Here is a 16091-nt window from a genome sequence, read left to right on the forward strand (position 1 = left end):
TTTACACACCCACCACACTAGCTCGGGAAAGACAGGGGAGATCCTGGACTGGAAATCTAAATGAGTGTAAAGTTCTGGCATCAGACCCTTAATATCAATGAGCCAGACATCCAGGAGGAGTAATTAATACCAGTCCACTAACAGTGACCTCAGTGGACCTAAATGCAATGCAGCCTCATGACAAATGCCTAGGGTGTCAATCAATCAATCAATAATTAGTCAATCACACCCACACATTTTCATCAGATTTGAGAAAGCTTTGAGAAAACTTAACAGGTGATTGACAAACTGATAATAGGACGCTTCAAAGGAAGCTGTTTTTACATGTTCTGTCTGAGCATTAAAACTACAAGCTTCCTCACGAAAAGTTTCGGGGTCCAGTTTTTCATAATAAAAAGACCTCCAATCGTCTTTTTTCTAAACTCTTTTCCTCATTGGAAAACATAGTAAAGTTAAAGATGGGAGGAGGAACTCTTAAGGACTCAGGTAAAGGTGGAAAATAAACTGTGCTGGGACGAGAATCCTACTGCACTCACACCAAGCTGTGGGTGTGTGTGGGTCTGCAGCGCTCCAACGGCAGATGTTAAAAAGATATTTCCAGTTTTGCTTGCTTGCTCCACTTGTAGTAAATCCCAGACATTACCACTGACAAGGGGATTGCGTTTGCAGAGCAGTTTTGTAGAATAGAGTATGAGGTTTGAACCACATGATTGGGACGCAATACACAGTCATGCAATGCTTTGCGGATTCACCAATAGTGTGTCCAAGTAATATTAGGCAATAAAGAGGAATATTTTCAGCCAAGAAAAAATGAAATAATGGCATGGAACCTACATAATTGTTGTGAACAGACAGAAGCATCCTTCAGTATTCCCCCACTGAACACCACATCCTCATGTGACTGTCACAAGTAAAGCTAATCAGACAAGTTTCCTGGAGAGAGACTATTTTTTAAGAGGGCTTCAAATTGTCAGTGTTGTGATGAAGCCATCAGACGGGCGACTTCAACTCACCGTGACACAGGAATGACAAACCGTGAATTTCAGCATTCGATGTGAATTATTCAAAAAAAAATACTAAGCTGGATGTCGCTATAAATAAGTCTCTATGTGACAGCTTGAGAAGAAATATTTATATAGCATCTCAGCATTATCAAAGAGGCGGAGGGGGAAAGATGGGCTGACCCGGAGTTGAACCGGTGACACCATGTGATTGCTTCCGCTGTATGTTTATCATCCGGGAGGCTTTTCTCAGAAGCTGTAAACAGAGCGATGTGCTCATCCTACTCAGACCCAGTTAGCAGCTTCTTGTGAACTTTTGGCAGGTATCATCCCAACTGGGTTAATCACTCTGATGACTTATATTTACCATATGACCAAGATATTAGTCCAGCAAAGTTCAGTTATTCCATTTATGATGTCTGTTTTTGGTGAGTATTTGGAAAGAGGGGACTTGAATTTTCACGTCTGTTAATCGACTCTTTTCATCCATTTTTTCTGTTGAATAATTCAGTATGTTGTTGGTATTTGTTTGACTTTGACTTTTTTTAAGGAAGAACCGGAGCCTGTTCTAGCTTGATCAGAATAAACACATGTTCATTTGGGTCTACACACCAAAAGTTAAAGAGAGTTTATATAGAGAACACTGAGTCAGAAGTGAGAAACTTTTACCTAATATTCAGTGCCTGCCTAATATGCCAATCTGGGCAACTTTGTTACATTATTTCTAGCATGTCGTTTTTTTTTTCATTATAGAAAAATATCTAAAGTTAATCAGCTGGCAAAAGAATATTGGTTTCAGTGTTTGACAGCAGCTTGCAGGCAGAACGTTATCTGAGGAATTAGTGCTTTAGCACCATTGCTAACAAGCCTACCCAGTTTACAAGTCATGGGTAGTCTTGTTAGCATTGTACAAAATTGTAATGGATGTTTCAGTGAAGGATTTTCAGTATATTTTCAACATAGACGGACGGCAATCTTTCATAAACCTAACCAAACATAGCCCCTGAAGATGATGCTATTCATTGATCAGCCAAACCTACTTGGTCAGCTCTCCATCAAACAGGACATCACCATGGTCGAGTGATTTCAAGTTATAACATTGACAAAAAATCTGACTTGTAAACTTGGTGATTAGGATTAGGATATTTGGAGCAATACTTTAAACGTTAAGTCAGAATAGGCCTGCCTTCAATGTCACCTCAACAAGCTAACATCTAACCCTCATCCGAAATGCAGAAATCACTTTGGCTCTCTTCTCTTTAATTTTTAGAATTTTGTAAAAGGAAAACCGCCGACTTCTTTCTGAGGCTACATTTACACTGTCAGTTAAATGTTACCCAATTCCGATTTTTTTTTTGCTCTCATGTGACACAGATCAGATATGTTTTTTGACCACGTAAATAGGACAAGGACGCATGCATTCGGATATTTTGAGATCGGATACAGGCCTCCTTCATATGTGGAAGTTCATCAGATACGAATCGGATATGTGACAATGCGACCGCCGTGTAAACAGGCAGATCGGATATTCTTACACATTGCGTTCCACACGTCAACCTCGGAGGACGGTCTGTAGCTCATCAGCTCGTGGAAGCTGTATGTACCGATGCCACAGCTCGTCTCGCACGACTTGGCAGAAGTTGTTTACAATCAGGCACACTGATGCGTTGCTAATGTCAAATAGGTGAGCCAATGTGCGATAGCCTGCACCTGTTGCGAGCCACCAAAGAGCGACACCGACACGCATTTTCAGTGGAATCGCCCGACGAAATGTGGTGTCTTGGTAGGAGAAGAATGGGGACAAACTTTCGCACAGCATATCAAAAGTTTGTCGGCTCATTCTAAAATTGCTGACCCACTGCTCATCATCAAAGCCCGCCACAACATTCTCCCACCAGTCCTGGGATCGGTCTCGCACCCAGACACTCCTCTGAACTAGCCTGATTAACATAGACTTTCAAATCTCTTCGAGATTCTGGTCTGACCAAGACCATAACGAATACGATTCGAAATGGCCTGGTCAACCCGCCTCCCTCGGGTTGCTACTGGTTGTGGCCAGAAAAGGCTATGCCTAAGCTTAAGCCAATCACACCACTCTTTCCTCTGACGTATGATTTAGCTACCAGCGGGGCTAACTGGTAGATTAAACTCTTTCCAAAGCAAGTAGGGAGCAAGGCGAAAATGTCTTTCCTGTCAAGAAATGATTCAAGGGCTGTTCTTTGCTCGATTTTTAACGAGAATCTCCCGTCGAACACTTTCATTACAGCATCTACAGCAGTGTCAAAAGCTTGACGCTGCTCCATGTTGATATTGAATGAAGCGCTTCCGTGTACAATCCATGGGTTGAGTGGCAGTTCAACCACGTCACTACCTTGAACACGCCTCTACCCTGGGCCGTTGGCGCTGCTCAAAGTTGATTGCTTCCCGACAAAGTGGGTGGAGTTCCCATTTTTTCGGGAACTCGAATCCACCTGAATGAGCAGTTTGCTTGAGTAAGTGTAGCAGAGCCGAAGGTGTTGCGTCACTGCGAGGGCGGAGCCTGGGTACCTCTGAACAGCTGAGGAGGCAATAATTGCAGCGTGTGCACAGGATGCAATAATGGCCCTTTTCCTCCTTCTCTGCCTTAAAATCCTGCCAATGTTGGGCGAACTTCTCATGTACCGCAACACTAGCATCACACCTATGTCAACGTCGTCCATTTGCCTCAGCAGTAGAGTTTGGTAAACACTTAAGTAGGCATGCGCGATGTTTCAGGTGATAGGCAAGTGTAATCGCGTGAATCAGATATGAGTCACAACAAGTACGTGTAACCACACGTTAAAAAAAATCAGATCTGGGCATCAAGACTTGCAGTGTAAATGAAGCCTGAATCTGTTGTGTTTTCCAGCCGGTCAAACAGCCCGTGGCCATTGAGCCAGCTGTCTTTTTGCCACTGGCAAAACGTAGGTGTAACCCAGACACAGTCATGTGTCTGATGACATCTCATGCATACCCTCCAGTGCTACATAATTTGAAAACAATACACTCAGCGATGTAACAGGCGTGATGTGTTAGAGGTAAAGGAGCATCCTACAGAGCTCAGTGTCATCTCACCTCAGCCCACACAGACGCTAAAACTCAGCCTGTATGCTGTTTTCTACTTAGCATTGCTGTGCACATGAGCACTGTGTATAAGTGGGTGCACATGCAACCTGAACCTAATGCTGGAAAGCTTGACATTTGATTTATCCAAAGCCATTTACAACATGATGACCACAGTGGGAGTAATCAACACTAACAACAATTAGAATAAAAATGACACTATTGAGGCAACTCACCTATAAATGCTCCTGTTAAACCGCTGATAACCACTGATTTAGTTTTTTTACAAGGGTCCCAACAATGTAATTCAATAAGAAGGCCCAAAAAAATTGATTTCCTCAGTACCTCCCACAGATTGCTATTGCATCATTCCCAATGAGCCAACAACCTTTCAGTTTTCTCTCTGGTCTGGTTTGGATTTAAAGGTTCTTAAAACAGCCTGGACTTTGTCAGCACACAAACTGATACTGTTAGGTTTATGCCGTGGATGTCAGTTGTATGGGTGATCCCAGTGTACAGACTGCCAAACGAATGTGGATAAATGTGTCCTGTATCACCTGTGAAATTATCTTCAATCCATCCTGAGGGCATTCTGTGTTTAGGGCTGTCCACTTGTGATCAGATTCCCCAGGATGAGTGTTAATAGGGTTTGTGAACAGGACCCTACAGAGTTGGTAAAGAGGGGCAGCCTCTCCTGACTGAAGGAGGCTCGGACAAAGACCCTCTGACCTAATGATTTGTGGATTCTTGGAAGGTCTCTTAAATATTGTCAGCTTGGGGTTCTTATCATCTTGCTGTGGAAGTAAAGTCTCATAAAATATCTGTAGTGATTTTATTTTTTGCTTGAAATAGAAAATCAAACCATTTTGGCCATGAAAAAGAAAATCATCTTGTCTTAATTTTGATATGTGACTTTGAAAACAAATATCAACTAAACACTCCTTTTTTTGGTGTTTTATGGTTAATATGAATGACCAAAAGATAAATGGACCCTACATTTGATTTGATTTTAAAAAGTTAAGCATAAAGCAGACACATAAGGTATAAAGGCTGGAAAGCAGTCCACTACTCAACCCGGTACCAAATTTGCCACAAACTACATTTTTTGTCTCTTTTTTTTGTCTGTGACGTAATAAGTCAACTAAAAAAGGAACTTAACATCCTGAGTGAGATGTGGCTGGTCTGCCGTTGGTACCACAGCGTCATAACTGTATATATTATTTGATTGGTTGTTCCAAAACAGGTTCTCAATGAAGGTATCTTAAAAAATTGAAACAGAAAACCAATAAATCTGAATGAAAGCAATCGTGTTCAATGTGGCAATCGAACCATTACTGTTCTGGCAAAGCAGCTGATTTAAATGTATCCATTTTTTTTACCGCTAAGAGGTGCTAAACTTAACCTGTTATGCTTTTAAATGAACTCTGAGAGCCCTCACCTGCTACTTTACGCACACACACCGCCATCCACCTATTAACAGACACACAAAAGCACACGCAAATTAGCATAGTCGTGCACACAAACACAACTACAAACATCAATTATGCAGCACACACACAGACAGCTCCACGCACGCTCTCTCTATGGCAACTAATTAGTCTTTGTCTCCCTGATTTTGTATATTATCTCTAATGTCGGCGCCTGGGGGCTTGTTCTGTGAGCTCAGCAACTTTCTAGCTGCATCAAACCCCCAGAGTTTCCAGAGTGAGGAAAAACATAAATATATTATGTCTTGTCTTGCAAACAATGAGTCACAAGAGCTACAGTGAGGCAGCTGAAGGAATAATCTTCAATGTGCTACCAGAGGAGGCAGAATTTCAGCAGTTTTAGAAGGAAAGTATCGTTCAGCATCCGCAAATGTTTCCCAAATCCCTCATTCACACCCCACCTCACTGCTTGGCTTCTGCCAACAAAGATGTGAGGAAGGATACCTCTTTCGGAGGTCTTCTCACTCCTGCTTTTTATTTTGTATAACTTTTATTGCCCCTTTTGGCAGCTGTTTTTTGGGCTGTTTTGTGTTGGCCATTAATTAGCCTTTGCATCGGGTCTCCTGTGTGTGTGTCTCTTTATGCATCACAAATACGAGAGTTTAACTTCAGGATAGCGGGAAAAATGTTGGAAGGCCAAAATAGTAAGCAGGCAAACGAGGTCTTCATGACTCAATCTAAGTAGCGAGAGTCAGTTATTTCACTTGGATTCCTCCAAAACCCCTGGTCTCTGCAAAAAGTTAGGGCATTCCAGGATATATCCTACTTCTACCTAAAGATGATGCACTCTTAATGCATCATGTTGTTTTTGTACCTTTGTGTGTGTGTGTGTGAACGTTTAGTAGCTCTCTAAACAGGAAGCAGGCTCGACGGCGGGACGAGAAGCTGCTTCCACCCCTGCTGTCCCCCCTCTCTGACGAACCCCCTCGGAAACGATCCTGTGACGCCTCTCTCAGCGAGGAAGGTGGAGCTGTCGTAATGCTGCCCAGCTCCGTGTCCTCTACTTCCACCTCATCTTCCTCTCACAGACACAGGAGGGGGGAAGGCAAAGCTTCATCCCATGCAAGAAATGGCACCGTAAGTGTATATTACAGGTCAATATTCACTTCTATGAGCAGGTTTTATAAAAACCCGGTGATCAAGTTAACCTCTGACGAGAACAATGGCATGAAAATGATCAGCATGTTTCCAGGAGGTGTAACAGCTGGGTCTGACATTAGGGTTCTGTTGTAAAGTAACAAGGAAACTATGGAGTGACTGAGGAAGTTGATGCGTTACCGTTGAGCATGAAAGCCAAACATTATAATGCCAACACTATTTAAACCACGGGTTTCAATCCCCCCTCGACTGTAGGAAATGGATTCCCACGCTGACAAACCTTGTGGAGACGGTTACCATGCCAACGGCCATTCAGACTCTGAGGTGTGGTCGGAGCCTCTGATGGACCCCGCTGAACCTCGCAGGCCAAGACTGTCATTTAGTGACACGTATGTAGAAACTCACAACAGCACGTGCACTAACAGCGTAATGATTTGTAGGTCATTACCAGTGCAGCACTGACACATTAGCTGAGGTAGGTATTTACTGAGAATGGCTCTTATTAGTCTCATTAGGAAGTCTATTTGGCAAACTGTTTTTGCTGTAAACAGTGTTTCTGCATCAGAACACGGGAGATGCTTCTTCTTCTCGTGGCAGAACTTGTTTATTCCACCGGATAAATGTGAGGCACTTTGCTTCCTTACTAAAGGATTCATATTATTAGCTCAGGCTCACGCTGTATGTTCAGTGCAATGCGTTCTCATATAACCAGCAAATAGGAATTACATGACTCCGTTTCCATAGACATGCAGTTTGAAGCTCATCTGAATCTTCATAAAACCAGGGCGATTTGTCTCTTGAGAAACAAATTTGAACCGTTATTCTGTATTTCAAAACAACATTGAACAACAGCTAGCATGTAAACATATCAACAAAGCTGAATTCACTGCACAGGCATCTTTAAGGTACTTGAGTGGTGATTGTCTGATGATGCTGCGGTTATAAAATCGGGATTTTTATTAGCGCAGAGCGACAACTATTTTAAAGGGATAGTTCGCCTCTTTTGACATGAAGCTGTATGACATCCCATATTAGCAATATCATTTATGAACATTTTCTTACCCCCTGCTGCGTCCTGTGAGCCGAGTTCCAGCTGAGTTTTGACGTTGACGAAGGTAGTCCGGCTAGTTGGCTGGGGCTTAAAAAATGAAGCGCACCTGACACCTTTAGCTGTCGGACAGAAAAACAGAAAAATATGTGAATGAGTTTTATTGGGACTCTTTGCAGTTTTTACAAAAACATGCAAAAAGACTGAACTTCATGTTCATGTTGCGAGCGTGTTTGCTGAAAATCCTAGCTGACAGATTAAAGTCATATTGGACAAAAAGGACGGTTTAAAAAAAACCAAAAAATTTATTTAATGTCCTTAATTATATCACACACCATTTTTAATAAAACCATTTCCTAATTTCTATGATGGGTTGGATATGTTAATAATGAGATGGGTATATTGCAGTCAATTAATCTTAGAAGAAACCTCTTCCAACCAATCTTAACTACCTGTTTTTTCTGTTCTTAATGTAGTCCCAAACTAGGGCAGGTTTAGCGTCGAATGCTAAATATTCAGGATCCCGAATACTAAATAAAGGTTGGGCCATTACAGAACAACTCAGATCCAGAATAAGATCCATGATATCCTACCTAGTCCATTTAAATGGGAAAAATGCTAATTGGAACCAGCCCAACTTGAACCCTGCATAATTTCAAATGAGGTTCTCTTGTGCATTTTGTTTTCCAGTCAAAACACGGCTTACTTATTTTCCAACACGCTTCGTGAAGGGTAGTGGCGTGTTAGTTCACTGTAAGTGGTGGAAATAGCTGAAACTACAGCCCCAATTTTAAAAAAATAGTAAAATTTAAAAAAATAAGTGCCCCAACTTTTTGGGAGAAATTGAGGTTGTACGTCATCACTCGTCCAATTATGCTGAAACCTGAATAGACGATACATCTCCTTACTTATTTTTCCCAAAAGGCCTTCGCATTATTCATGAAACAACATGTTTGGTTGTTATGCTAAGGTTACATTAAGCCCGAGGTGTGTATACACATGTAGACATCTGTGTGTGGTGCACTGCCTGCTACTCGAAGTCAGTGATTATGTAAATCACTCTGTTATGCTGCATGTTTTTTCTGCTTTTCTTTCAATTATTGTTGAATGAAATGTCAGTGCAGACATGCTTTATATGTTGTTGTTTTTTTAAATTCTATTATTTCTCTTTCTTTCCAGAGTCCACAGCGCAGACTACTACATGCAGGAGGCAAAGAGACTGAAGCACAAGGCTGATGCTTTGGTAAGATGTTGTGTGGCTCAACGCTTCACTGAAAATCAATCACTGAAAGATACACACTCACTCCTCTGCGCTTCAGCACATACAGTGCAGGAGGCACTTGGTTAGATACACAGAGAGCCGAAAATTATTCGAAGACACACATCTCAAGTCTAGCCTGTAATTGCATGTGCGCCGTTAGTCTCTGTAGAATAAAAATCTATGTTGTATCAAGGACTGTACTGTATAATTTGTGTTATTTATTGCACAATTTATCTCAATGGGAACACCGCATTCAAGGACTGATGATGTCTGCAAAATTATACAAAATCAAAAGAATGATTGGACCCTCCCCGAACAATGAAATGAGATTTATTTAACGTGTTATTTATATTATGTTTACGAGTTGTTTCCTCAGATTTATGTGGCTATTTGCATCTTAGTGGGAGATTATTCAAAGAGAAGGCTGTGCTTCTGCCACAGTGCTGCGAAGGCTCTCATTCATGTACTCTCTGCCTGTCTCTGCTGTGTGGCATTTCAGTTTATCTCTGTCACTCTGTTTCTCTCTCTGCCATCTCTTCTTTTTAACCCTCTGCCCGCAGATGGACAAATTTGGCAAAGCGGTAAACTACGCAGACGGCGCCCTATCGTTCATAGAGTGTGGCAACGCTATGGAGCGAGACCCGCTGGAGGCCAAATCGCCATACACGATGTACTCGGAGACTGTGGAGCTTATCAGGTATGAATGAAAAGAATAAAAGGAAGGGAAAATTATTTGTTAAAGACAGCTTTCCAGTTCCTTTGGCTAGTTTGCAGAATGAAGCTCATCTGCTGCATTCGACTGAACTGTGCTCAGGTGGAGGAGTAAATGTGTCTGTTCATTTATATGAATTACAATCTGAGCGAACAAGAAAGACACAACAGAGCAAGCTCATCTTGTAGAACATGGATTATAGACTTCAACTACTGATAATGAGTCCCTTTGACATAATGTATCTGACTTGTTTTATTAATTATTCTGATTGGTGGAAACCTAAAAACTCTTCTGTGGTGTAACAGGTGTGCATAGCTAAAGCTTTGCTGACTGCAGCATTGCTTCCTTAAAGTTCCTTACGATGTCTTAGAATGAGGTAAATATAATACCGGACGAACAACAACACATTACATTCTACATTGTATCAGTATTTCTTTAAAAAAAAATTAAAAAAATAAATATATATATATATATATATATATATATATATATATATATATATATAAACATATTATGGCTGAGCAACGATTAAAATTTTTAATCTAATTAATCATGATTTTTACATGATTTCCCTGATTAATCACGATTAATCGCATTTGTGCGCTAAATCCAAAAATGAATTCAAAAGTAGTGTATAGCTTTTAGCATTTAGTTTTATTGTAAATGTGCTGCCATATGAATGAAAGTGCCATAACATTTGTTGTGCAAACACACTTTTAACATCAGCATCTTTCTGTAGTTTTTATGTAGAAGCCTCGCTCCACTGTCTGTTTCGTTAAATGACTTGCTGGTATCAATTGTGTGTTTTGCCTTTAAGTGACATTTTAGACTGGAACTACTACGGTGATAAGAAAATTCAACTTGGCAGTGTTTACAGATGACTTTGGTTCTGTCGACTCCGCCGTCTGGAAGAACTTTAAAATGAAAATGGCCGAGTAAAAGTTCCATACCCTTCTCCATGTTTGGTGGATCCGCCGATTACTTTCTTTTCCGGTGAACAACAGACTTTTACAATAATAAAATAAATAATAAAACAGGGGTGGTCTGTGGCGTAGTGGGTTGAGCAGGCTCCCCATGTACAAGAGGCTATAGTCCTCGCTGCAGCTGGCCCCGGTTCGAGTCCCTCATGGGACGGCCCTGTGCTGCGTGTCATTCCCCCCTCAGGGAAAGACACACAGTTTTGGGCTTTTGTGCCTCTCTTCATTAAAGGCACAAAAGCCCCAAAAATGAAAAATAAATTATTAAATTCTTAAGGCGCGATAAAATATTTATTAATGTTAAATAATTTACGAGTTAACGCGATAATAACGAGTTAACTCGCCCAGCCCTAGTATATATATATATATATATATATATATCAGTTACTTAGGGAAATTTCTCTGAAAATAAAGAACTACTGAAAGTGCCTTATGCAGCTTTGCTTCTGTAATATGTAATTAACTGATTTCTTCCTTAAAACCCGTATAACTTGAATTTACAGCACTAGCTCATCCTCCCTGACCTCTTTCACTTTCAGCTCATTAGCCTCAATAAAATTCTGTGGCCACCTCTATTCACCTCTTTTCCACAGTGCACGACAAATTCAAATTCAGGCCTTTCATAAAAACAAAAGGTCTCCTCGTAAACATCTAAACTTGTATTTTCTTCATTTTTATAGTGCAGCCTCAAACACTGGTACGGTACGAAGCTGCTACTCAGTTTAATTTAACCAGTGTTGCGTTGCAGGATTTCTGGTTTTGCAGCTTTGGAGAGCTGCCGATGTGTGAAGCAGCTGAGTGCAACTTAAAGAGAGCAAGCTGAGAATAAGAGATGAGTCCTACATCTGAGAGCCGATGGGCTGACGGCAGGGTGGTGAAGTGGGTTGGAACCATTTAGCTTCAAGTGCTCAGATTTAGGATCTTCTCGTCTGTTCTCATGCATCCTGCTGAAGTGCTCTTGAGCAAGACACTACATCTCTAACAGCTAGAGGGCTGCTCATCAGAGATTTGACCTCTAACCTCTCTGAGGAGAGAACCAAAGAAAGGACATGTATTTTTCTTCAAAGATCAATAAAGTACGAAGGAGTAACTCCTCATCCTTCATGCAGCGCTGATGAATATCCCTTTGACTAACAAACCACCCTGGGTTCATTAGATCGCCATAAGCAGCTGAACCCAACACTATTTTTTTCTTTTTTCAGATAAACAAAAACATAACCAGAGGAGAACAGTTTACTTGCACAGGGTTAGATGAAGCTGAACTGTGGCTTGTTTTGCCCAAGGCCACCTTCAGCTCACATCTAGCTGGAAGAATTCGCTGTCTTCCATCTCGCTGTTGTCACGAAGCACAGCTCTTTGAAAGAGAAGAATTCTCAGATTTAAAAACAAATCTTAGGCATACATGCATACCTTTTACTGTACGAAATCTGAAAATGTCAGCAGATGAGTAACGAGCATCTCTCGACTGCAGGTACGCCATGAGGTTGAAGAACTTCACCAGCCACTCAGCCACCGTCTTTGAGAAGAGACTAGCTGTGCTGTGGTATGTTTCCCCTCTATTGTGTGTGTGTGTGTGTGTGTGTGTGTGTGTGTGAGAGAGACTGTCGGAGCAGGGCCATGGCCTGGATTTAACATTACAGCAGGTGCAACCTTCCAAGCAGCTCTTACAACCAGGTGCCAAAGAAGTCTTCAAAGTTGCTGTTTTTGCTCTTTGGGAAGAGTCAGTGTTTGAATTTAAGGACTCAAAGCCATCAATAAACACTGTGGTGTAGCTTTAATGTAGCACAAATTAAGAGGCGTCCAGCTTCACATGGAAGCAAAAAACTAAAGTAAAGCAGGTCCTGACATAGATGGGAGGTTAAGGGGATATCTTGGTCACAGAGATACAAGAAGAATATTAGACTTGCAGCAGGTGATGGGTCGCTGTTGGGTGCAGTGACAGCAACTCTCCCAAAGACTCAAGCACAGATTTTGCAGTGAGAAACTCCACATGTGTTTGGAAATGATCCGTGCGTGACTTGTTTAAACAGCCTGTCACACATCTTTTTCAAAATCTTCTGACACATGAGATCATTTCTGAACAAAAATAGAGGTTTCCCAGGTTCTTCTCTGTACTGAAAACCTTCCTAACCTGTGAGGACTTGTGGGGCGCGTTTGAAGTCCGGGTGCATTATGTGTGGACGACTTGAAAAATAATACAGAGGACGGAGATTTAAAATAAATCTGTAGAGAGGATTCATCTGCCTTCTAATGCTTGTGTTTCCATAGTAACCGCTGTCTGTCTCTGCTGTATCTGAGGATGTTCCATCTGAAGAAAGACCACGCTGTCAAGTACTCACGGTCGCTCATGGAGTACTTCAAGGTAACCCGCACACACACACACACACACTCTCAAACACACGCGCATACACACACACACACCTACACACACACGGTTGGACACAGTCTTGATTTCCTTCCCCCCTCTTTCATTTCCTCCTTCTGTGAAAAACATGCAAAGCCAATTACAGTCCCTGAAAGACATTTCATATTCATTTTCATGGTGCCTGTGCATTAATTTTGCATGATGTTATTAAATTCCATTCTTTCTCTTTGGTATTAATGTATTTAATAAGCTCCATCAATCATCACAGTGGATTGTTGGGGTTTAATGTGCTTGTTTTGATTAATTATGTTTAGTTTAATTAATAACTGAGTATGTCATTATCACAGTGCCGCATTTGCATTGATGGGATCGGATTCCTGGGAAGCAACCGACTGGGGATTTAGCTGTGCATATGTGCGCAGGCTGTGTACATACAGCATGTGTTGACAGAAAGTCAGAGCAGTTCATTTTTACCAAAAAACAAACAAAACACTCTAAACTCTAAAAGAGGTTTTCAGGGAAGGAGGCGGCCCTGCCCAGGGGAATTCCAAACAGTTCCAGGGAAATGGGAGTGAAGAAATATTATCTTAGTTATTGAATTAGTTATCAAAAGGAGATCACATAGAATTGCCCAAATGTGTGAGATTTGGTTCAAGAAACAGTTCATAGCTGCATTGGTTCCTCCAAAATATTCAACTTTCAAAGAAAGTTCAACATAGGATTTCAGATGGTCAGCAGCAGCACCTCCTTTGATATATTTTCTGTTTCACAATGCACCAAAGGTTCGCAGTAGATGACACTTCTGGACTGCTTTCAGGACAGCTTAGCACCCAAACTCTTAGTACAGAGTGCTGCTGCTTTAATATGTGGAGAATGTGGATTGTCTTGCTGAATTAAGCAAGACCTTCCCTGAAAAAGTCCTCTCCTGTTTAAACTCTTCAACAGTAATGGTGCCTTCACAGATGTGCAAGTTGCCATTGCCATGTGTACTTCCATACCATCTCTTGATGTTACCTTTATAATTGTGTGCTTATAACATTACGGATGATCCCTCTCCTCTGCAGTCTGGGACTTATCCACAGTGATTTCCGAAAAGAATTAAAGACTTTGATTTGTCAGACCACAGAATGATTTTCCAGTTTGCCTGAAGAGTCCAGGCCCTGGGAAGGTGGGAAAAAGGTGTTGTCTTTGCATAGTGGCCCAAACTTATTTGCACATTTTACACTAAAAAACAGAATAAATGGTTGAAATATTTGCCCTCACAATTTTTCTTCAACCATTTTTAGCGTTACACTAATTTTCCTTGACCAAACTTTTTATAAACATAACATTCAAAATGAGCATATACATTATATTTTCACTATTTTCAATTAAATGAGTCAAATAGTAATTTTATTACATTTTACACAGTGACAACTTTTTTTTTGGAAATTGGTTTGAAAACATTTTTCTAAAAGAGTTTCTCTATAAACTAAATTGAAATGGTCGCTTCTCTTTCTTCATCGGCGACATCTTTTTTTATGTGTCTATGTGTCTATGTACTATGAGGCCCGGTGGGGTAAAGTGCACTTACTTAAATAGTGTCAAAGAGTCAGATTTAAAGAAAAAGAAATGACAAAAATGTCCCTGTAAACTTCTCCGGTGTTTTAATAAAACAAAAAAAATAATAGATTTGATGTCTAAATAGATTATTAGATGTTTTTGCTAAATATTAAGACTAAAAAAAATGATCAAATCTTAAGTTGTTTTTATTTTTTCGAGATAAACATTTACTTGATACTTTTACTATTATTATTGATATGTTTCTCCTTTCTTTAAAGAAACTGCATGGTTTCATAGATTTGTGTTTTTTTTATCTAGAATTCAGCCAAGAGTTCCCACCAAGCACCTTCTCCCTGGAGGACCAATGGAAAGTGAGTATACACACACACACACACACACAGACGCAGGTACACGCAGCCAGCAGTGTCATCCCCGTCATTCACCTAGATAATTGAGAATTTATAATTCACCGGAGCTCTGCTGCAGCATACCAAGCCGCTCCTGACAGCCACTTGCTCAAACAAACCCCTCAGGAAGCAAATAAAGGGATTGATTTGTTGTAGACGTGAGGAGAAGACTGGAGGGGCTGCTGAGTCCCCGGTGAGAAGGAGTGATGATAGATGGAGAAGGAGAGGCATGGATGAGCTGCGGATGTGAAACTAATGAGTTTGGACAGCTCTGTAGCTGCTCAGTGTGTGTGTGTGGGCGTGTGCACACGTGTGTGTGTGTGGCACTGGATCAGACGCAAGTTGTGGGTCAGCAAGGGTCAAGGCCACATCACAGACATTATATCATTCCCAGAGCCCCACACCCAGCTGTGCAAGACAGGGAGAGCACTTTGTACTCGTGTGCGTTGTCACTGTACACATCAGAAACGCTGCATCTCGAATCTCCTCAGTTATGTTTAAAAAATGATTTTTTTTTTTTTACTTGTGTCTTCAGCGATTGTCACCACAAGGGGGAAGAGTTTTACCAGGCAAGGGGGACTTTTCCATTCCCATTCAACATTCAACATTCATTCATCATTTCCTTCTGCTATTCTCGAGGTGTTATAAAGAAAGCACGGCAATTTTCCACAGCCCTAATTTCTGCAACCCGTGTTGCCTCCTGCTCGCTCTTCACACCCCATACCCCCTCCCACACATTTCCAGCTGTGAGAACGCATCACCAGCAGAGAGCCTCCTGTGATGTGCTCGTGTGAATAGCAACTGCAGAAAAAAAAAGGCCGGCTCAAATTGTACACATATAACACACAAGAATGCTGTATTTGTGTGTGAAAACGGCTAATGAGCAATAACACTCAATCAACACACGATCTCAAGTCTGAATTCGTTTTTTTCAAGTTTACCGGGTGACAAAAAAGGGAAAAAACAGTCAATACAGTCTTTTTTTTCATTGTAACTGAAAAATCATCTAATTACGAAAATAAAAAGGATAGCTGATTTACCGCTCATAATAAGATGAGCATTAGCTAGTTTTTTAGCTTACTTCTGATACTACGTGAGCCGTTCACGATAAC

General features: G+C 41.1%; 1 protein-coding gene across 2 annotated transcripts in view; it reads left to right on the forward strand.

Annotated features, from left to right (window-relative positions):
* aff2 (AF4/FMR2 family, member 2) overlaps positions 1-16091 on the forward strand; it is a 202730-nt gene that overhangs the window by 175783 nt on the left and 10856 nt on the right. Inside the window, exons 18-24 of one of the 2 annotated variants that reach the window (XM_075480879.1) lie at positions 6412-6646; positions 6923-7056; positions 8895-8958; positions 9537-9673; positions 12137-12208; positions 12934-13027; positions 14891-14943. In XM_075480879.1, coding sequence (XP_075336994.1) covers positions 6412-6646; positions 6923-7056; positions 8895-8958; positions 9537-9673; positions 12137-12208; positions 12934-13027; positions 14891-14943 — 789 coding nt within the window. The remainder of the gene's footprint in view (positions 1-6411; positions 6647-6922; positions 7057-8894; positions 8959-9536; positions 9674-12136; positions 12209-12933; positions 13028-14890; positions 14944-16091) is intronic. The other variant, XM_075480880.1, reaches the window with a different exon arrangement.

Source organism: Odontesthes bonariensis, chromosome 13 (assembly GCF_027942865.1).
Source record: "Odontesthes bonariensis isolate fOdoBon6 chromosome 13, fOdoBon6.hap1, whole genome shotgun sequence".
In the NCBI taxonomy this organism is placed as follows: domain Eukaryota; kingdom Metazoa; phylum Chordata; class Actinopteri; order Atheriniformes; family Atherinopsidae; genus Odontesthes; species Odontesthes bonariensis.